The sequence below is a fragment of the Emydura macquarii genome, unplaced genomic scaffold (assembly GCF_026122565.2).
Source record: "Emydura macquarii macquarii isolate MOO-44397 ecotype Brisbane River unplaced genomic scaffold, CSIRO-AGI_Emac_v2 contig_67, whole genome shotgun sequence".
Taxonomy (NCBI): domain Eukaryota; kingdom Metazoa; phylum Chordata; order Testudines; family Chelidae; genus Emydura; species Emydura macquarii.
Window position 1 is genome coordinate 6839941 of NW_027130204.1, and position 22646 is coordinate 6862586.

Genomic DNA, 22646 nt, shown 5'->3' on the forward strand with positions numbered 1-22646 from the left:
CAAAATCATGAGCTGGGGCCCCCCTGGGTCACGAGGTCAGCTTACAACACAGGAGATTTTTTTTAATTAATAATATATGGGGGGCGGGGGTAGGTTTATTTGCCTTGCCTTTTTTGAGGCTTCTTTGGGGAAGCTGCCTGCATCACAGCTTGTGGGAGCAGCTTAGGATCCAGTTCCAGCGGACAGCTGTTCGCAGAAGCGCAGAGCTCCTTGCTGGCTGCTGGGAGGGGTTTTGTCTCCTCCTCCACTAACCCAGCTACCTCTCCATCCTCCTCTTTCAACACCATCCGGCCCCGACAGTCACCTGCCCCCATGTTTTCCCCTCCCTTTCCCTTTCCAATATCCTAACCCTGACACTTTCCCTCTGCCTCCCCTTATTCCCCCGCACCCTCCTCAAGCAGCTGACAAGTCCCCTTCCCACCTGCACGCTCAGATCCCCTGCCAATGATCGCTGGTGAGAGGTGGGAGCCTGCCCCATTCCTTGACAGCAGCTGGTTCCAAAGTGGAGGCCCCAGCATGGTCCTGTGCTGACATAGTAACAGAGCACAGATCGTCCGTGACAACCAGCCCAGCCCTCTCTGGACTGAACAGGTGTCAGAGCATCCCATGAGCAATCAGCATTTTCTTAAGAAAAATCCTGGTCCGGGATGATCCAATGGCCCTGGCTCAAACCCATCCCTGCTGCCCCACAGACATTAGTAGAGTGAGACGGGGATGGATTTACCCCTCCTCCTCTAAGATCAGTGAGCAGAGAGGCATGGCCCGTGCTGAGTGTGCTGGCTGGGGAGATGAATGATTATAACCAATCCCTTGTGCTCCAGTAGCACCTAGAGGCGGCAGAAAGGAAGAATTATCCCCATTTCAGAGGTGGGAACCGAGGGCCCCTCTGCCTCAAGCATCTGTTGCTGAACTTGCTGCTCACCCGAGTTGTGAAACGTTCCCTGTCAGGAGTTCCTCTTCCCCAGGATGCGGACAGTGACGGGGGAAGACACCCTTGGTGTTGACCAGTAATTGCCAGGCATGCCGTTCTTTTAATGGCTTCCCTGGCTTGGGCTCATTGCAGGGCTGTCCTCAGTGGAACGGTCTCAGAGGGGCCTGGCTGCTGGGTTGGTACTTACGTTATTTTAGTGCTGGTGAAAGGTGCTGGCTTGACAGCTCTGGGGACTGAGATCCTTTCGATGCGCATGGCGAGGAGCGCCTGCTGGCCTTGTCCAAGCGGAGGCAGCATGGCACTGCGGATAGGGCGTCAGAGTCAGGACGCTTGGGTCCTGTTCCTTGCTGTCATTGATTTGCTGTGGGTAGCTCACTCTGTGTCTCAGTTTCCCCACCTACAGAATGAAGAGAAGGACAACCCCTCCCCCCTTTGGAGAGCACAAGTGGGTGGGTGTCACGTTACGATCAGCAAAGACAGGGAGCACTGTCTCCCCTGCAATCGGGCACATACTGCCCTCAGTCTGCAGGTGGAGTGTTTGGAGCAAGCCAGGAGGAGATCAGAGTGGGTGGGGCTGGAGGGGCGAGTGGTTGGAGCACAGTAACCCCCCAGCTCTCCAGCACCTGGTGCCAGCCTGCACTGGGGGTCACACCAACTCCCAGCAGCCCTTGTGTGGGGGAGGGATCAGCCATGCCCCCTTAACCCATGTAGTGCCATCACGGGCCTGAGTTGGGGACTTCATCTCCCCACCGTCCCCTTTGTGCTGGGATGAAGGCGAGGTACCCTAATCCATGGGCCGGCTTAGTTGCTGCTTTCAGCAAATCCACTCTGGTTTGCAGTTCAGCACATACTGTGTCAGGAAATTTTCCGCGGCTCGGTTTACCAAAAACCTCAGTTTAAAAAAAAAAGAGGCATTCTTTTCCTCCAGCCGAATGGCTCTGGGTTACTGGAAGCTTTTAGAAAATGATCTTATTTTTGTCTCTGAAAATGATCTGCAAGGAGGTGAGCTCTGTCATCAGACCCGCCGAATCCTGCCCTTACTTACGCCTTGGGTGATCCCCAGCTGTGAGTCAGTGACATTTTCCCAGCATTGGCTGGAGGTTTGCAGGTTCAAGGCTCATCACAGGGCAAAGGCATTAGCAACTGACTTCACAGGAGAAGCTGAATTTAGCCTGGATTTTTCTCATTCTTCAAAATTGGACAGTAGTGGGGAGCGGGGGCAAACGTTTCAAAGGCATTAAAGACTGGCTGGCTAGGAGTATTATACTGGCAGCCAGGACTCCTGGGTCCCATTCAGAGCTTAGTCCCTGACTCCCTGTGTGAGCTTGAGTAAATCACAGAGGCCAGAATTTGAAACAATGGCCTGAGATCGTGGGAGCGTCAGTTGCTGGATCCCTGACTCTGTCCACCTTGGGGCTGCGTTTCACAGGGGTTGAGCCCCACACTGACTTGGATGGAGTTGTGGGTGCTCCGTATTTCAGGGACTCAGGCCCCAGGTGTCTCTTCCTGTCTGCCGCAACTGAGCGGTTACTTTTTCAAATGTTGGCTTTAACTGCTCTGTGCCTCAGTTTCCCCATCTGTAAAATGGTTACGGGGGTGCTGGGAGGCTTATTTAATTAATGGCTGTCAGGCACTTAGGACCCCTCCAGTGAAAGATGCCATAGAGAGACAAAGGATTATTAATTGCTAATAATTATTTCCAGGCTGCTACCCACTGGGGCTCATCAGGTTGGGTCCAGCTTGTCTTGCTGGCTGCCTGCAGGACCGTGCTGTTTGGAGCTCATTCTAATTAGCCCTTTTCAAGTCCCAAGTGGCCTCTAATATGATTTGAGTCTGATTTCCTGCCACTTGCTGGGAGACGTGTTGTAGCTACCCCAGTAGTGATTGGCAGAGCTACAGGGTGGGCTGGGACTGCAGGCTTTGCCTCTTTCAGACTGCCTTCGTCTGAAATCTCTGCCTGGATCTGGTGCCTGCTTTCTGCCCTTAACCTTTGCGGAGACAATTACCTTCAGAAGCTGCTGAAACAAGAAAGACACAGGGGATGTGGCCTGCCACAATAGGTGATCTCCCGTTGACACTTCCAATGAGCGTCTGGCACCTGGGTAACTTTGTACAGTGGTGACCAGTGTCTGGAAAGCTGGGCTCAGCTGTAACAGGCACCATGGGAAACAAAGATCCGTGGCCAGTTGCCCTAGTGCTGCCACAGTTTTATAGATGTGCTGAGCACACAGCTGGAAACGTCTCGTCTGTGACCTAATGAGTTTCCTGTCCCGCAAAGCGCTCACATGCTGGCACGGCCTCTCTCATATTATTTCTGACTTGGAAAAGGAATCCACAAGTGGGCTTGGCAGCATCTATCCGTCCTGGGTATATCTAGGGACAGACATCTCCGGAAACCAAAAGCATTCTCTGTAATAACAGCTCACTCCTGAACCTGCTGCAGGCTGGAGAGTTGATAATAGGCACAGAACAAGGCCTGCATTCTAGGGACAGATGACGTCTACACTTCGAACAGCACATCCCAGGGGAAGGCAGGCTGCCTCCACACTTGTCGCTGCGGTGTGTAGCTACATGCAGCAGTGAATGGCTCTGCTGGGGAAAGGCAGCAGGGAACGGACCTGCAGCGGGACACTGCACGGCTCAAAACAGCCATGTAGATGTGGGAGGCACTGCTTGGGTGTGTACAGTGCCCCTGCAGGGGATTTATCTGGAGATTCAGACATGTAGGGCACTCTACTCACCTAAAACATGCCTCGCCGTCTACACTGCTATTTATACCCCTGCTAGCTGTGGCTGTACTCGACACCCCGCTGCAAGTGTAGCCGTACCCCTAAGCATGAGCAGTAAGTGAGGAAGGAGGAGCTTGTGGGTAAGGCATTCCTGGCTCTGCCACAGACTCCCTGTGTGACCTTGGGCGAGTCACTTCACACCTCAGTTCCCCCTGCCTAAAATGGGATAAGAAAACATCCCAGGAGGGTCAAGAAGATCATCCCATTAATAATGTTTGTGGGGCACTCGGTTACTGCGGGGAGGGGGCAAGTAAACAGCTCGGCTTGTCTTTGTAAACCTCTGCTAGCACAGGGATCGTTCTAGCACACAAGGGGGCTTACCCGCATCAAACGCGCTCCGTGAGGAGCCAGCAGGCCAGACTCTGAATGCTCCCAAGTAGCTGGGCTGTGGAGTAGGAAAATGCCATTTTTATCTAGTCCCTTATTAAACCAGAACCCCCATTTTAAATCGTCCGACATCTCATTATCTTCAGGTTCCCAGCAGGCCTGCACTGCAACTGTGCAGTCATACTCCGGCATTCTTAAGTGCAACACCCATAGGCAAGACTGATCTTGATACGTTTATGGAGGGGATGGTACAATGAGGTTGCCTACCATTGCATATGGCCCATCTGTGACTGTTATTAGCAAATATCTCCCAACGGGCAGAGATGACACGCTAAATGAGTAGGGCTCTTGAGCTACTACAGAGAATTCTTTCCCAAATGTCTGGCTGGTGGGTCTGGCCCACGTGCTCAGGGTCTAACTGACTGACATACCGTATTTGGGATCAGGAAGGAATTTTCCCCCAGGTCAGATTGGCAGAGATGCTGGGGGGGTTTTGACTTCCTCCGCAACATGGCGCACAAGTCACTTGCTGGTTTGAGCTAGAGTAAATGGTGGATTCGCTGTAACTGGAAGTCTTGAAGTCATGAGTTGAGATCTTCAGTAACTCAGCCTGAAGTTAGGGGTCTATTACAGGAGCGAGTGGGCGAGGTTCTGTAGCCTGCAACATGCAGGAGGTCAGACTAGATGATCATGATGGTCTCTTCTGCCCTTAACGTCTATAAGTCTAGATCAGAGAAACTGGGCCCGGATCTCCAGGTGATACTTAGCTATACCTGGCCCCAGTTTCACTTATTTATTTGGATTCTTCCTGGCTGTTTTGCCATTTTACTTTCATGTTTATCTCCCCTAGACAGGGAGCTCCCTTCTGGGTCTGAAAGGCCACATTGGGCACAGGAAGGAAAACCACAGCTCTTTTGATGTTACCAAGCGTAGCAGCAGCACGTGACCTCTTCTGTAGACATGAGCAAGGCATGAGGGTTCTGTGGAGTGGGCCTCCGGCGATCTGGGAGGACGCTTCTCCCACCCTTTGTCTCTTGAGTTCCTGATTCAGGGAAGCACTTAAGCATTCTACTCCAAATAGGGGGTGCGTAAGCGCTACCCCAGACAGGGGATGTGTAAGCGCTACCCCAGACAGGGGGTGTGTAAGCGCTACCCCAGACAGGAGACACTTTCCTGAACGTGGGCCCTGTGGCAAGGCAGGGATGGTTTTTACTACGAGCATATCTAGACTAGAATAACGGGTGTGTTCTGAAATGCATTAGCTGTAGCCCTGCTCTCACTCATGGCAAAGAAGTGCTGCTGTAACAGATATCGTTAATAATAACGGGGTGGGTGGACCAGCTCACATTCCCCTATGATCATCTTCAAGCTGCTCCTCATTGGGCCGTCTTTCATTTTGCTATTTGAATCGACCTTAGGTCCTTCTGGGGCTCCCACTGCTGTGATATCTGAGCTCCTCGCAATCTTTAATGTACTTCTCCTCACAGCACCCTTCTGAGACAGGCAGGTGCCATTATCCCCATCTGTGTTCTGTGAAACTAGCTCCATTTGTTTAGGAAGAGGCCCCATAAGAGAATAAACAGTTCAGAAAGGGGTGAAACGGGTTTATTTTTCAAATGCACCGGGGGCGGGGAGAAGAAGAATCACATCTTCCTTGTAAGATATCAGCAGCTCTTTTAGCTTTGGTGTTTAAATTCCCTCACTCCAGTCCACTTCTGTTGATCGTACCATTTCATAATTTGCAGATTGCGATTACCAGGAGGCACCTTACCAATCATTAAAAAATAATTACCCAGGAGAAAATGCTTCTTAAGTTAGGAGGTATTTAAAATGTCAAACCTCTGGGTGGACAGGGGGGAAAAAACCCAAACCATGTATGGTGATTATTTTTAATGCTCTGAGTTGAGACATAATAACTGAACATGCAAAAAATGATTAAAAGCACAATCCACAACCAAGCTGCAACTATTTTAAACCTCTCACATTTTTCTTTATGTTTGATAAGCTTTTCTGTCCTTTCAACACAGAATCAAAGCCCCAGCCAGCAGTTTTCTTTAGTAAGAGTTATTCCAATCCTGCCTGCAATCCAGGCATACTTGGTTTAAGTGACAAGGACTTTCATTGCTCCACTAATTTCTAACCCTTACGCTGCTATGGGGGTAATCAGTGCAATTCCAGGGAAAACGGGAAGGTTTTAATGAGCCGTGACAGGTTCAGCGCACAGTCAGCATGAAGCGATGCAAGTGCAAGGAAGCTTTTGGCAAACATTGACTCCCATAGATTGTGGCTCTTTGAAACCACACACTACCGGCCCGATCCTGATGCCATTCCTAAGCAACGTGAGCAGCCGGTGCTCAGCACCTCTTTGGATCAGCTCCTTCCTTGTGAAATGTTTACACCCAAAACTGTTTTGTTGCCTGATTCATGAATTAATCAAGTCAAAGCCACCCATTGATTTTCAATGGACTTTGGATCAGGCTCGGATATATTCTGAATTGAATTTTTAGAGAGTTAGGTTCAGGTCCTGCTAACTGGGGAGTTCTTGATACCTTCAATCGCTTGTTCACTAAAGTTTCCCAAGAATTAACTTCTTAACATTAAAGTTAAGCCCTGATGCAGACGCACTGAGGTCAAATGGCTTTGCCTTCCCATTGATTTAATTGGCCTTTGAACCAGGTTTCAGTTCAGTTAAATTGATTTTGTGACTCAGCTTATACATCCAGTCTCAAATAGCTCCTGCTTTGTAAATGGAAGTGTCATTTTATTTCTAACAGCTGCCTGTTCTCCTTTTCTTTTGGGTTGGTAGATAATATTGAGTAGCTGTTTGTATTCTTTTGACCAGCCAATCTGTGCTTTCAAATAGAAATATCAATGAGATTTTGTTTTTTAAAAAGCAGTTTATAGAGCGTGAAGATGAATGTAGACATACTGTGTATATCAGATAAATTTACCCTCAATAAAAGTCCATTGACATCAGTGAAGATAAAATAGTGATGAATTTGACCAATTTATTTACAGGTACCCAAATGAAATTGCATTATTCCCAGTTGTTAATTTCCTAAAAGTAGCATTTTGGTTGGTAGCTACGTAATGTTTATTATTTTTATTTATACAGATTATGTAGATATACTGAAATATTGTTTTATTTTATAGTGACCAAACTTTAAAGGGATGCTTTCAATTTAAATTTTACCCTAAAATGTAAAGGTAAAACACAAAGATTTTCTAAAGTCTAAGCCCATCAGAAATGTTCCCAGGGCTTAAAACAAAAATTCCAGTGGAAACAACTAAAACAAATAAGTATTCCCTTCCCTCAAGTCAAAATTGTGGTACTAAGAATCTTTAAATGAAATGGACTATAAATAAAAATGAAACTGACTTTCTTTGCTTTTCATTGTGCAAATTGAGAGAAATGCAGAAAGTATACGAAGTGGCAAATGGAGTAGACGTTTAAACTTCTTTCCCTTTTAATAATCAAAGGTGCTGTTAGTATCATAAGAAAAGACATTTGTTTGCGTACGACCCATGATTTTTAAGTTGTTGATGTCCCTTTAAATACTTCTTCCCATTTTATTGAAGACTTATGGAGTAGCAGACGAAAGAGGGTTGTGAAGCAAACACTGGGAGTCTAAACATTCTGCACTGTGGTGAAAATGACCAAGAAATAAGATTTAGTGGCTTTCCAAAGCTCCCCCTCCCCATAAACCACACACAAAAAACACTTCCTAGGTGGTCAAAGAGGCAAAAAACTACACATTGAATTGAATGTGATTGTTACACTGGGATAAAACCTGCTTTGAATAGCTCTGCTTGATCTGGCTAGAGTCAAAACGAGGGCAGATCCTGCTGCTTCAGTATTTGTACCTTTGAAAAGCTAATTTGGCGAACAGCATAACAAGAGACAGACAAGTGGATGGGCATATGGGAAGGCAAAATAATAGTGTATTAGAAATACTGTGCCGACGTGAACTGCAGTGAGGCCATAACTCCATATGGTGCATTGCTGATCTGCAGTTGCTCCACAAATGACAATAAGATTGCGGGTCAGACCATCTGAGAGATTTCAAGCCAGCAATGAGGGTGACTCCAGAGAGAACTGGATTTATTCAGATCACCTGCTTCTTAGAAAGCAACAAAGCAGCTACCAACAGCTGTCATGGTTGGGATGAATATGAGATTACCACAGCTGGCAACTCTGATATTTTACCTTAAAAGATTTAACACCGCCATACTAACGCCAAATAATGCCATTTCCACCACTTCAGTGCTTGCAGCTGTCAATCCCTATTAATCAATCAAATTGATTACACGAGCTCCGGCATAGGTGTGTGTGGGATATAAACCTGAGGAAAGAATGCAAAAGCTGTATTTAAGTTAAACTTTATTCAAATGCACTTTACAAGCTGTTGAGGGGGAAATTACTTAAATCCAGTGTAGGGCGTGAAAACAATCCTATAATTTCTGTCTCATAATAAATGTTACTTAAAGTGTATACTAACCACAGGCTGATCTGTGCTGTGTCATAGGACCGTGTGACAAATACAAGATCCTGCCAGCCTTACTCATGTGCGTAATCCTTGCACACAGAAGTAACCCTGTCAGTACCCTTTGTTTGATTACAGATTGCAGGATGTGGTCCATGGCTGATTCTGAGGCCAAATTCCTCAGTGCCTGTAAAGCAACTCGAGATCTTAGGAAGGTGCAAAGCGTGATTTATCAATAGTTACTATTTGCTCCTCCTACTCTCTCTAGACTCTGTAATTCTAATGCAAGACAGCAGTTCAGTTTGATTTATCACTGGCTGCTGCAAGTGCTCGGAACAATTTGCTTCAGTGCTGGCCGAAAACTTGTTGACATACGAGAGCAGAGTCTTGCACCGATAATCTTTTCTGAGGAAATGTCACAATAGATACGTCGATCATCCCAATCGCTCTCTGTCAGACTCCAAACCCGACCGTATTTTTCACGACACAGTGCGGTGCGTGGCCTTTAAATTACCCAGCTGTCTGACAGATCAAAAAGTGTGGCAGAACCTGGCAGCAGCTTGACGTCGCCTATCACGTTAACTGAAGTGAAAGTAATGCAAACAGATTTCTGGTATCCCCTTTGATTATAGACTATGAATACATTTGGGACTGATATTTGGGGGTGAGGAAGAGCACTGGGGCATGGAAGACTTGTAGGCAAAAATACTGCTGTGTGTTTGTAGCTTTGCACTTACAGAGGGGAAGGGCTTTTATTAATCTAGTTTTACATCTGACTTTTTCCATTGGTTGAGCAAATAGATTTCACTCCCAAAGCAATTCTTCTAAACCCCACTGTTTTTTTTTTTTTTGACCCATGGCAAATGCACGACCTTGTAAATGTCAGAGAACCGAGTTTCATTGAATACAAGGGCAGAATCATTCATGTACTAATGATTTTCAGGGCTTGCTGCGTGGATTTAGATCTTGGTGGATTTATCAGGCATCATTTACTAATCTAGCAGAGAGCAGATTTTGAATATGAAAGAAGCCAGTGGAAAAGAAGAAGACAAGTGGCCCTTGGAGACAAAGAACGGTGATGCAAGGGTTTGGGTGCTAACCTGGGACTCAGAAGATCTGCTACAGGCTTCCTGTTTGACCTTGGACTTGTCATCACTGATGAGTAAAGCCAGGCTCTTTTCTGTAGGTGGACAAGAGCAACACTCAGAACCTCTGGCACAAGTGTCGTGGTGTTTCAACCTGGACTACCTGTCTTGGTGGGCCTATAACTAAACCCTGAGTGTTGCTTTCACCAGGCCTAGGAACCTGCCCACTTTGTAGTGAGGACACAGGATAAAGCACTGGAGTGCTGATAACCCTCTAGTGCCTTCCTGCACTTCTCCCAGATGTCCAGAAGGGCAGGCAAGTTTTTTTCACGATTCCCTGGGAAAGAATCACAGAGCAGCTCAGCTCAGTGCAGCACAAACAAGCCTGGGAGGTGTCTTCTGAAATCCTAGCCCCTCACGGGGGTGAACACAGCACTGGTGTGTCTGCTCACCCCCCCAGGCAGGACTACCCCGGGTACTGATCACCTGCAGTGAAGACATACCCATAGGTTCTCTGTGCCTCAGTTCCCCATCTATACAATGGAGATAATATCCTCATTCTGCCTCACAGAGGGTTCATGAGGATAAACTCAGTGATGCTTGTGAGGTGCTCAGACACTGTAGCAGTGGAGGCCCTAGACAGAAAACTGTGTGTGTGTGTGTGTGTGTGTGTGTGTGTGTGTGTGTTTAAGTTTAAACATAGCTGCCAAGTTTTGTGCAGCTCCATATGTGATAGTCAAATATTTAATTAACTAATTGGCATATAACCATAAACTTGAGCTTCAAACGCGGAAGGCTTTAGTGCGGGTGAAAGGCATTGGTCCTTTGTCTAACTACAGGCTGGTTAGCAGCAGGGCAGGCTCCCCACATGTGCTGCTCTCAGTCCCGGTCTGGGAGCAGGGGTTCGTCTAAAGGTAACAGGTGCAGCTCAGTCTCCACGGCCCATTTGGGACGTGGCCTCTCTGTTCCCTCAACCAGTTAATGCAAAACCTGGTGCCAAGTTTGTGATACGGAAGCTGGAACTGAGACCCACCAAACTCATCTCATATAGGGGCTACCAGGCGTCCATCAGAAGGGAACAACTTAATCACTGCTGAACTGGGCTGGATTACAGGGGAAAAGCTCTGAATCTCATTAGCAAAGTCCGGAGACAGCCAATCAAGTGTAATAACGTCCCTTGGCTAGCCCTAGGACTTGGGCTAGTTTTGGGGCAAGGGGTATTGCCTTTCTGTCAGCTCAGAGCTGTCATGCTTTCTTCAGTAATATCTTGTATGCAAAGAAGATGGGTAATGTTAGTGCAGATCTAAGTGGAGAAGCAAGGCAAGGCGTGGAACTCCTCTGCGTTGAGTATCCATTGACTTGTACTGTATATATCAACGATCGTTAGACACAGCGAGGGCTAGTGGTTAGAGTAGGGCCTGAGCATCATGAAACCTGGGTCCTAGTTCCACTTCTGCCACCAAATCATTGCACGGCCTTAGACAAATCCGTCCCCACTCTGTGCCGGAGTTTTCTCAGCTGTCAAATAGAGAGAATACTGACCTACCTGTGTGAAGTGCTTTGAAATCTGTGGCTGACAAAGTTCAATGGAAGTTCCAAGTTATGTCACATTACCGTGATAGAGCCACTCACTCGGACAACCCTTTTCCAAACCCCCGCACTCCAAGCCCTGGGAGAGTTCAACTCAGGATCTGAATTACAAGGTGTGCTTTATTCGCCTTAACAGGCTCAAGCAAAACCTGTGTCAGAATCCCCCACTCTTTGGTAAAGTGAAGGTCTGAACTTTGCTGAATGTCTGTGGATGAAGATCTATAGGCATTTCTGTAGCAAAAAGCAGCATTACTGCACTGCTGCCTCAGATCCCTTTGGCACTGGGTTTGCTAGTTGCTGCAAAACACATGGAGATTTTACAAATAACCATTTTTCTTTTAACCAGGGAAGATGCATCAACTTCACCCGGGTGAAATCAGATGGAAGCACTGCCCCCTACAGTCCGCCGCCAAAGACCATCGCCAGCCCTTTCAACAACGCTCCCAGAAGCCCATCTCCTCCGGCCTCTCTGCAGCCTCCTTCCAGGCAGCCACCTCCTGGACCACCCCCATCCCGAGTCCCCCCGGGACCACCTCCATCACGCCCACCCCCACAGCCTCTGGCTTAGAGTGCAGCAAAACCAAGATTGCTCTCTGCTGAGCACGGCATATTTATTGAGTCTTGGTTTACAGTCAAAAGATGTCGAAGTTTGTTGCTGGTCAGCAAAAAAAAATTTGCCAAGTGTCAGTTTTACTGTATAAATATATTTATGCCACACGTGCTGAGTAAACATTCAGTGGATAAATCTGGAGCTACTGGATGTAGAACAAAACCAAAATGATCATCTAGACACAGTAGCAGCATTTATATATATATATACACGCACACACACACATTATTCAGATTTATCCATACATGATGTTTGTATGACTTTATATGTCCTATCATACATGAAAACCTGAGTCAGATATACATGCATCAGTCAGTCGAAAGGTGCCACCTGCAAATGAGTTGGGTAAATGTAGTGAATTGAAAGTCGCTCATTTCTCTGCAGACAGTCACGCACCACAATGCTAACAGGGAGCAGTAATTACAAGGGTGAATTCTCCTTGGTTTGTTCTGCAGGTGGAACTTCCCTAGATAATGATAACAGAGCAACGTGAGGCTGTGGACCATGCAGTTCCAGTGACTTAGGGTGTGGGATCTGCCGTGTGCTTTTTTCCTCCTGAGAAGATCACCATTGAAACCAATCTCTTTGGTTTTAGTTAGATTTGGCCTTTGTTCTTAACTTTCATCAGACACTGGCCAAAAAGGCTAGGTTTGGGTTCTAGAAACCCCAGACTGGGCAGATCTTTCCAAACTTCAGGGGAATTTGGAGAAAAGTTTCTAGTGTTTTTTCAATCTTTGATTTCCATTTACATAAAAAGGTCTCCCATATGGAACAGAAGTATATGTCCCTTATATGTGAACGCTACTGTATATAAGTAGCCTATGTTTGATACATCAGACATATATGGGATCACATAGGGACTGATCCCACTTCTATTTCCCATAGACTTCACTGCTGGCAGGATTAAGCCCTTTTGTGATGGACACAAACAAATCTGAGCCCTTTTATATACCACAGACTGCCCGTCCTCATATGGAACATTATCATCTCTCCATGTTTATAAAACACACAGGATCTGACCTGTCACTGTGGGTTTTTTCTTTTGGCTTTTCTTCTTGCCAAGCCTAATGGACTCCCAAACATTTGTAGTTTCCTCATGCCAGTGACCAAGGATGAGCCTCAGTTGTGTATGACACTAGGCAGAGACACAAGCGCATGTGGGGAATATCTGACGTGGGATTACGGGTTGCCTCATGACAGGTGCTTGCTAAATGCTAAAGCCTGAGTGGGTTGTACCCAGATCATCCCTAGGGAATCAAAATAACTCAAGGACTTACGTTGCTCACCCCATCGTGCCTTATACTGATTCAGCAAAGGTGTCAGCAGAGCCATGTGTTTTTTAGCACCACCATTGTTCGTGGTGTTAGTGTCGTTGTAGAGAGGACGTCCAAGTTGCATTATGTCTTGTTGGCATGGTATTTGTGTGGGAGAGCATATAACCTTGCACCTGTTCTTGGCCATATTATCCCAAGAGGAAACAATAGTAATGCCTTGCATTTGCTCCCTCTTTATGGCCGCTGTACTGCTGGAGCAATGTAAAAAGTAAATGAGAATCAGGCTTGTTCTTTGCAGTGGAAATGTCCAGGTGCTCTCATCCTACTATGCTGATCATCATTCCATGCCATGCCGAGCAGGAGATGCTAAATGCTCCTACAAGGCCTAACTGGTAAAGACACACAGACCTATGGCATTCTCAGCTCATGGGAATCAGTGTAACTCTATTGAAGTCAGAGTCATTTACACCAGTGGAGGATCTGGTCCCACTGACGGCACAGGAATGGCTCCTGATTTAGAGCTAAGTCAGCAAAGCACTTAAGAATCTGGTTAACTGAAGCCTGTGATTAAATTCCATTGATGTCAATAGGATTATTCATATATTCAAATTGGGGCCTCACATGGCACTGAGAGGAGAATCGGGTCCATTACTTATCGCTAGGCCCAATCCTACTTCCCTTACTCACATGAGAATGGTCTGCCAGGTTGGGCGGCAGGTGGTAGAGACCGGGGAAATGGCTTGTGGGGCTTAACATCTCCACTCTTCTGTCTGGATTGCTTCCCGCCACTTAGAGCATTTGCTTGGTGAGCAGCACTCCGGCAAATGGAAAGGTCGTCTGCAGCCCGTGTGATGTCTAAATAGTCATCGGTGGTTTGTTTTCATTGCTTTGCATTGAGATGCAAAAATCATGTGGCTTATTCTCCGTTTCAATGATGGCAAAACTCCACTGTTTTCAGTGAAGAGGACTGGATGAGCCAGGAGTTTGGGAATAGGCTATCAAGTTTTCCATGGCAAGATTTCCCCTTTAGCCCAGACTGGTAGTAACTGGAAGTTGATATTGCCTGATGGCTCTTTGGAGGCCTCTGTGAAACGAGTTTGGTAGGTCTCTGCCCAGCCCCTAATGGACAGGTGTCTACATTACAAAAAACATCATCGCAGTTGGCATTAACTGGCCCTCTTGTTGGCAGTCTCAGCGGAGGCTGATAATTAAAATGACCAAGGGTACTGAACATCCCTCCCAGCCTCAAGTGCTGTCATTGAGATCTGGCACATCGATGGGGAAGCTTGCGCTGCCACTGCCGTGTCTGCCTGTGCACATGGAAAGGACTTCAGGGCTGTCAGACCAACACTTCATTCGCCAGCATGGAGGATTGAGGTACCACTGAGACCCACAGCTGCTCCAGTGCTGGGAGCAGATAATGTGCAGGAAAAATTAGCTTATGAAAATAGGGCCTATATATAAATTTTTTTTGATGGGTCAGGACTACTTTTAGCCAATGAGAAAAGCAGGGTGCCAAATTCTGTCATCACGCCTATGTAAATCCAGAGTAGCTCCAATGACGTCTGTGGAGTCACTGCAGATGTATACCAGTGTAAATGCCAGCAGAGTTTGGCCCAGGGGTCTGTGTTACATATACCATCGATGAACAATGATGTGTTAGTATCTAGAGGTTTTTCACATGCTCTTCAAACAGCTGACTCATCTGCAGATTGACAGGTATCAGAATACTCAGCGGCACCTTTACCTTTGCAAAAAATGTGTCTAGTCTTGGCTGTGCAAGGAATCTGTCTTCAATAAACTCATGTGCACAGCTGAGTTTGCAATTGTCTGAGATTCCAGATGATGAGATCTGTTAGTAGTGCTAGATTCGCTGCTCCATTACTCTGGTTTTACACTGCTCTGACTCCAGCTCTTTTAAAACCACACCAGCATACCTTTGCAGGCGGGCAAGGTGTTTCCATGAGTATATAGAACTAGATAGCTAAATTCCTATTAAATCAGCTTTTTGTTTGCATCTCAAACCTTCCCCTGCAGTGTCTGCAACCCAAGCACTACAGCCTTGTGTGGGAGCTGGAAAGTGAAATTGGCGAGAAGCAAACGTGAAACTCACCGGTGTATTTTCATTGTTCAAGCTGAATGCAGCACTAAATGTAAACCCAGAGCACTGGCTGCAAAAAGGACATTTGGACTTGTACAAATCATTTCCACTTTAATTATTTCAGGATTTATAATAGCACAGGTGAAGAAATTTGGGCTTTATTTAGTGTATTGGGCCAGATCCTCACCTGATTTAAATTGGCATTGCTTCATTGACTTCAACAGAGCTATGCTACTTTGCACCAGCTGAGGAACTGGCCCTGGATTTTGAACCTGACAATGTCCCTTTCACTAGCCTGACAGTTGAATATGCTATTGTTGGTTTCATCTGTATGTGTGGTCACTTGTGATTACAGCGTTCCATAGCAAACACTACAAAGAAGTTTTTCAAAGGGAATCTGCCTTGGAGCCTCGGCTCTCATTTTTACCTGTGTACACTGAGTGGCTAATGCTCTCCTTGTTGTGAGTGGAGAATTTGGATTTGGTAGCCTCTGGCACACATTTAACTCTGGTGTAAACAGTAATGCAAAGTGCAAAGCAGTGGAGAATCAGACTCCAAGTGATCAGGAGTCATCCAGGACCACTGCATTGAGATCTGTGTCAGAGCTCTGCTGTGGGTCAATGTACATTTTACAGTCCTGAATGTAAAAAGGTCATCTCCTCTTATGAATGAGGGAGCTCAGTGCTGAACTGATTCATGAACTGTACCAGTTCAGATGCAAAGGCACCTGTTGCTCTCCAAGCCTTTCTATTCTTGTTAAGGCTTTTGACAATGTGGTCGGTACCATCCATCAACTTTTTCATTTTTTTAAAAAAGCATTTCACTGAGAAAACATCCCTGCTTCTGTAAATAGAGAGAGTTTAACACAGAGGAGACAGGACATTTCTCAACTTTACTGCTGGACAGTTAGAGTAATTTATTAAAAGGGGCTTAAGATGAATAAAGCAGGTGGCCAAGGATGCTATGCATGTCAGTGAGATAATGCGGTACGGCATTTTCAAACTGTGCTCTGTAGCTTTGGGAAGTAGGAATTATTGGATACTTCCTAGTATGTTTAGACATTTGTTACTGATCTGATGCTTTTGAGTAATGCGAAAATATAGTGTAATTAGGAAAACCAGGAGATTTTTAACCTTTAACAATGCTTGAACAGACATGTAGGTAATCATAGATTTACGTTTTTGGGAAGAGAGAAATTGCTTGGTTTATAAGGGAAAACAATGTACTGTACCAATATTTTCTACAAAGATGTACGGTCTCAGAAGTAGCGGGGATGTGGGCTGATGTGACAGCCATTAAACGCTGGGATGGACACAGAGGAAGTTGATGGACCATGTCGGATTTCGGATTTCTAAATTTTTGAGGGGGTTCTAGATGGGGGTTTCTTGCTGGTACATGTGGTGCAACTTTCTGTAATTAACATGCTGCTTCCATGTTATCACTGTATAACCTTTATGCATTTTGTGCGCCTGCTCCATTTCTCCGAAAATCCCGGCAGCAATAATACCTACATGCAAATGTGGGAAATGTAGCCACAGTCTCATAATCCAATGTAATGTAGTCTTAATGGATTTAAAATCAGCAATAAAAGTGCTTAATGGTTACACATTAGAGAGAATGATTTCACTTCAAGAGATACTTTAAGCAGCGGCAAGGTTATCTGACCCTTTAGTACACTGCTCCACATTAGTTCAGTCATGTTGTGGGCAGAGCAAGGAACTGGAGTCAGAGCTTCTGACTGCTATCGGCTGCTCTGCCACTGCATGAAGGAGTTTTTCTGCCTCTCAAGGGACAGCCAGGTGTTCGCAACCAAAACAGACTGGGGGCAATCAAGGCGGATTCCATGCTTCACCCTGGGACTGACTTATTTAAACAAAACCAGGGAGCTAGAAGCTACTCAGGTTGTCGGGGGATGGAGGTGATCTCCCTCTCTGTCTCCCAGGCTCCAGGAGACTAACCTGAGCAAGCAGACTTTGTCTGAAGACTCGGGTAAGGAGCTTTGAACCCGAGGCCTCTGAGCGGTGCTTACTAATGCTCCTGCCGCGAAACTTTATTAAAGGAGACATGCCTATTTTGACCGTTTGGTTTTGGTTTCCCTTGGCCCTGATCCTTTACAGCGGGAATATTTTGAGGCCCTAACTGGGGAAAGCAAGGTCAGGCTCCCCTGCAGTGCCATGCCTGATCCAGGGGCATGTGCAGGGAAGGCACAAGCCTTTAGCTGCTGGCTCAATGGACAGCTGTGTGCCAGCTGCTTGTTCTGCACCTCTCTTTTCCCTCATGCTGAATGAGCCTTACATCCCTTGCCTATCTCACAGGGCCTAATTACTTAGGAGCATAGTCTAATCTCAGGTGCATGGCAGTAAATTCAGAGTAATTCCACTGAAGTCAACAACCACGTCAGTCACACGGAGGTCATAATTTCAAAGTTATTTCTGCTACCTTGAGAGCTAAAAGCATATGAGAAAGAAAGAAAGCTGAGATTCTGGAGCGTAATCCTGCAGTGTGGAGCAAATTCTACAGATGTGGAATCACAGGACACACAGGGCTCTTCTCGTGGGCAAGATTTTGCATTCCTCACGTAAGCAAAGCTCCTGCTGATTTTAAGTGTCTTGCCTGTGTATTGATGGAGGGTTTGGCCCTGTAAGTTCCCCTCCCACACAGCCTAGGAAGCCCTTTATTTTCTTGCTGGGAGTGCTTCCTCTGAAGCTCTTTGCGTCCCAGTGGGGATAGAGACTGGGGCTTTCGCAGAGACACACCAAGAGCGGAGAGGTCACGGGGGTAAGCCACAAAACATCCCCAAGCTCGACAGGCCGCAATTACTAACAATCAAGGCTGCCTGTTGCAAAACTGCTGAGCTGCACTCTGCGTACAGGCTGCACGGCATGTCAGCCACAGCCCCGTATGGAATGAGCGGGGAAGAGTGGCCAGGAAGCTGATGCGTGCAGAATATCTGAGTGGGCAGATGCAAGCACATAGCCAGCTGGATAGGGCGGAGGCCACAGGAAGGGAAAGCTAAGGAGCACAGAGAGCCAGATTCAGCTGTATGCGGGCCTGGGAAGTGGCCTGTGCCTTCCCTATTCAGGGGCTTTAGAGGGCTGTCTTGCTTCACAGTCCACACAGGGCTTTGCCGGGGCACAAACTGGGAGCCGGCGGCGGGGGAAAATGCCCTGACCATGACCCCTCTCTGCCCCATCCACCCCTGCCACTCACTGATTCCTGCCCATCCCTGAGGCTTCTGCAGAACACCTGGGTGTAGGGGGCTCTGTGAGCCAGGGGCGGGCTGGGCACTCGACCTCCAACCCATTTGCTCTGTAAAAGGGGCTGCAGGGTCAGGGAACTGCATCTCTGACAGACAGCCGGGCCTTTCCCTAATCCTCTCCCCCAAGCTGGCACAGGACACAGTTCACCCAATTGGGCTGTGCGGCCGCCACAGTTTTGCCCAGCTCTGACTAATGTTGTTCCGTTTGGTTGCTATAGGAAAGGCAACCCAGGTCTTGAAAGAGCTCAGATGAACAAAAGCTCTCCCAGAGCCAGGGCGCTGGGCACTTTTATTCCACAGTAACAAAAACCAGCTGTTCACTGCAACTCTTGCTGGTTAGCATTATCCTAACACTAGCTACAGGGCTGAGACGCAGCATTCAGCTCTGACCTAAACTCCTTTAACCAGCAGGAATATTTGGATCCAGGGCTTTGGTCCCAGCCTCTCTATAAATAGCCTGTTATGTTGATTTAGCTCCTACCAGCCCAACACAGGAGAACAACCTATATCATATACACAAACTTACTGTCGCCCGCTGCCCCTGGAATCAATGGCAAAACCCTGACTGCAGCAGTTTGGTACGGGAAGTGAAAAAGCCGGCCCGTTCCTGATGGAACGACAGGCCAGCTGTAAACTCCCTACATCAGCACCTGGAAAAAAACCCGTGCTGTGATCTTGACTGAGAATGAGTGCTCTCACCATTGTAAATAGTAACAGCCAAAATTCACAGTGCCCCTAGCACCATGCGGAGGTATTGACTCAGCACTAATCGGTGGGAGCCTGGCAACCCATGCCATGTGCTGTTCTGACTTTCCCTTCACGTCCCACCCAAGGGTATGGCTACCCTTACAACGCTACAGCGGCACCGCTGCAGATGTGCGGCTGTAACCCATCAGTGTAGACACTCGCCACTGCAACAAGCGGGGTTCTCCCGTCGCTGTTGTGAATCCACCTCCCCAAGAGCTGCTAGTTAGGTCAACAGAAGAATTCGTCCCTCGAACTAGCCTAGCGCTACCTTAACCAGAGGTGGGGTCAACTTAACTGTGTCACTCACGGCTGTGGACGTTTCACACCCTTGTGAGATGTACTATGCTGATGTAAGGTTCTCAGGGTAGCCCAGGTGTAAGTATCAATTCAACCCTACTGACGGTAGCTTAGGAGAGCTGATGGGACCACAGATGGAGGGAGAACAGCTGAAAACATCTCAATGAAAGGATCAACAGCGCAGAAAGCCTGGGTAGAGGAATGTTTTGCTTGTGTCGCTGGTGATGAGAGGAGGGGACCATTCAGCTGTTATGAGGTTCACCCCTGATAAATACTTCATTAAAAGTGTGCTGGTGTCTCCAGGTGCATCTTCCCCACGGTGTTAACTCGAGTGATCTCCCCTCAAGTTATGTGCTTAGTGCTAGCCGATCACAAAGAACAGTCAACTTGTCATAAAGTGACTGTCCAAGCCCACCGTTATCCATAGGCTGATGATTCTCACTTTCATAGGCGTGCGCAGCACATTTCATTAGGGTGTGCACCCAGGGAATTTCCGTTAGGGTGTGCACCCAGGAGCGTCAAACTCAATTCCACCAGCAGGCCACATTTGAATTACCCACCAGCGGACTTCTCGCCACGTCCTAGACTCTGCCGCGAAATATCACGAGGAACGATATTTCAACGGCAGGTCTGCCGCAAAATCTTGCAGCTTCTTCTTCCTCCCGCCTTGCCATCCACCGAAAAATCGCGCGCCCTCCGCTCTTTCGGCAGCAGATGGAGCCGCGGGACGCAATCAAAGAGGGCTGTATATGTGACCCCCCTGCATTAGGGTGTGCCTGGGCACACCCGGCACACCCCGTGCGCACGCCTATGCTCACTTTGCCCATCTTGCCTAGGAGACCCTGCTAGATTGGTCTTCGCCTTTTAGGGAGGCAGAAGTGATATCACCAGCTGGATGCATCGGAGTTTGGAAGACAGATCTGGTCATCGGAAACGGAGTCTCTGTGTTCACTGGATACATTATCCTGGGGAATGATTTGCTCTGCTCTAGGTGCTGGGCTCCCTTGCTTGCTATTGAAGTCAATGGGTGTGGAGAACCTTCAACCCTTCACGGGCCGTGTGCAAGTCCGGGCTCTGACATGGTAACTTGTAGATCATAAGTCCAGCTCCTCACTGGGAAATGAGCCAGCGGGGTCACCACTCTGGGATGAATATCAAAGGCGGAAAGAAGGCATTAGTATTTGAGGGAGGGCTGGCTTGCTTGCTACTTCCTTTCCTGCAGCCACAGGGCGCTTGGGCTGCCACCGTCTCCCAGGAGAAGGGCAGGACTGAAAGCCCATTTGCGTACATGCTGAGGGGTTCCTGGCAAAATACAGAGCCAGCAACTGTGAAGGCAGCTTGTGTTCTGCAGACGATAAAGCCAGCATCTTCTCTCCAGTCGTTACTCAGCTCATACTGAGTGCAGGGGAATTTATTTAATTCTCTGCTCTTCGTGGTTTAATGAGACCTCAATCATTTAAGGCACATTTTGCATCAGAAGCCATTAGAAAATCCCAGTGGTGAGCCATGGATGCCCAGCCCCACTAAAGATCAGGCCTGTAAATGCTCTGTGCCTCAGTTTCCCCATCTGTGCAATGGGGATCATGGTCCTGACCTGCCTGTAGAGATCTGCAGAGGGAAGGTGCTGCCTGAGTGCTCAGTGTGAGGGCGAGTGTCACTAGTTGGGAACTGCCATCCCTCCTGGAAGTGGCCTGTTGAACACAAGAGGGAACACAAGAGGCTCTGTTACTGGGCAGCTGGCCCTTTAAGGGGAAATGGCTTTCATCCTCACCTGGGACACAGCCCACACTCCTCCCCAGGTGGGAAAAATGAAGATCATGGGACCCAATCAGACTGCAGGGGTAGATAAAGGAGAGGCTGGGGGTGGAGGGTGAGACAGGACCTGCTTTAGAAAAGTAGCTGAGAGGAAGATTTCAAACCAGTATCCAACCCCAGCAGGTGGCTGTGGAAACAATGATCTAAAAGAATGATTCTGCAAGCTATGGAGATGAGGATTTAAAGGCTGCTGTCCCAGGAAGGAGGCTTATTTTAGGAGCTGGACTAAGTTAAGTAAACTACTTCTTCCTGCCCCCCACACTTGAGAGGGGGAATATTGTTTTAAAGCCTCTTTACTCTGGGTGGATTATTTCTGTACACCTCAGAAACTGAGGCAGTGTGTTGCCCTGAAGGTGGTAACCCTGTTATAAGCCCATCTCCCTCTACACTATGCATGGGAACCAAGGGGTAGGTTGGCCCTTTGCTCCAAGACACCTGATCACATGATTAATTAAGCTCCTGGCAGGACAGTGTCCTAAGAGACCCCGGATTCAGGGGGTGCTGGTGCCCCCTGAAGGATGAGAGGCTCTGAGATGATTCTGCACTTGCTCTAGGTCCTTTGACAGATTTCCTTGTATTCTTTTATGGGAGACACTTGGTTGGGCTCTCTGCTCTGTATAGGCCTGATCCAAAGCCCATTGATGCTCCCAACAGACTGCTGCTGATGTTGGATCAGGCTCCTCTGTTCCTCTTAGTGCCCACCTGCTGCTGCCTCTGTCCTTGGGCTGGGGCAGCTCTGAGCAGCAGGGCTGGGCTCATGCCAGGCATAATGCTTGAGAAGGACCAGCTAAGGAGCCAGGGCTTTGCATGATCAAATCAGTGCACAGGCTCATCAATCTCCTCTGCCCCGCCCCCCCAGCCGCACAACTTCCACTCAAGCCAGCAGGGGCTGCGTCAGCTCAGAACCCCTTATCATTCGCTCCTTTTCATTTGGGCGTCTGGATGGGGATTTTGGGTCTTGGTGCAGTGACCGTGTTGTGAATGTTCTCAGAGGCTGGGGTGTCCCTGAGTGTTCATCCTGGTTATGCCACTAACTTACTTCATGGCTTTGGCCAAGTCAGTTGGATTTTTGTGTGTGTGCCTCAGTTTCCCCTCCTGCAAAGTGGGGCACTCCAGCCTGAACCTGTGGGCCCTGGTTCTTAGCACTGGCTGTCCCAAACAGGAGAGTTCCTAGCAGTGCTCTATGGGCATCAGCAGCTCTCCACGTTCGCTCAGTGGCAAAGAAGGGGAAGGGCTGGGTTCCCTGAGCTGCCCTGAGGGTGGCTCGTATGGTGGTCGTGCATTGCGAGCTGCCCGGAGGCTATAGCAGGAACCCAAACGAAGCTTGTAAGTGTGTT

The 22646-nt window shown here is 47.7% G+C and overlaps 1 protein-coding gene across 1 annotated transcript in view; it reads left to right on the top strand.

Annotated features, from left to right (window-relative positions):
* ANTXRL (ANTXR like) overlaps positions 1 to 16789 on the top strand; it is a 68068-nt gene extending 51279 nt beyond the window's left edge. Inside the window, exon 18 of the mRNA XM_067538992.1 lies at positions 11553 to 16789. Coding sequence (XP_067395093.1) covers positions 11553 to 11774 — 222 coding nt within the window. The 3' untranslated portion in view covers positions 11775 to 16789. The remainder of the gene's footprint in view (positions 1 to 11552) is intronic.
* The last annotated feature ends 5857 nt before the right edge of the window (positions 16790 to 22646 follow it).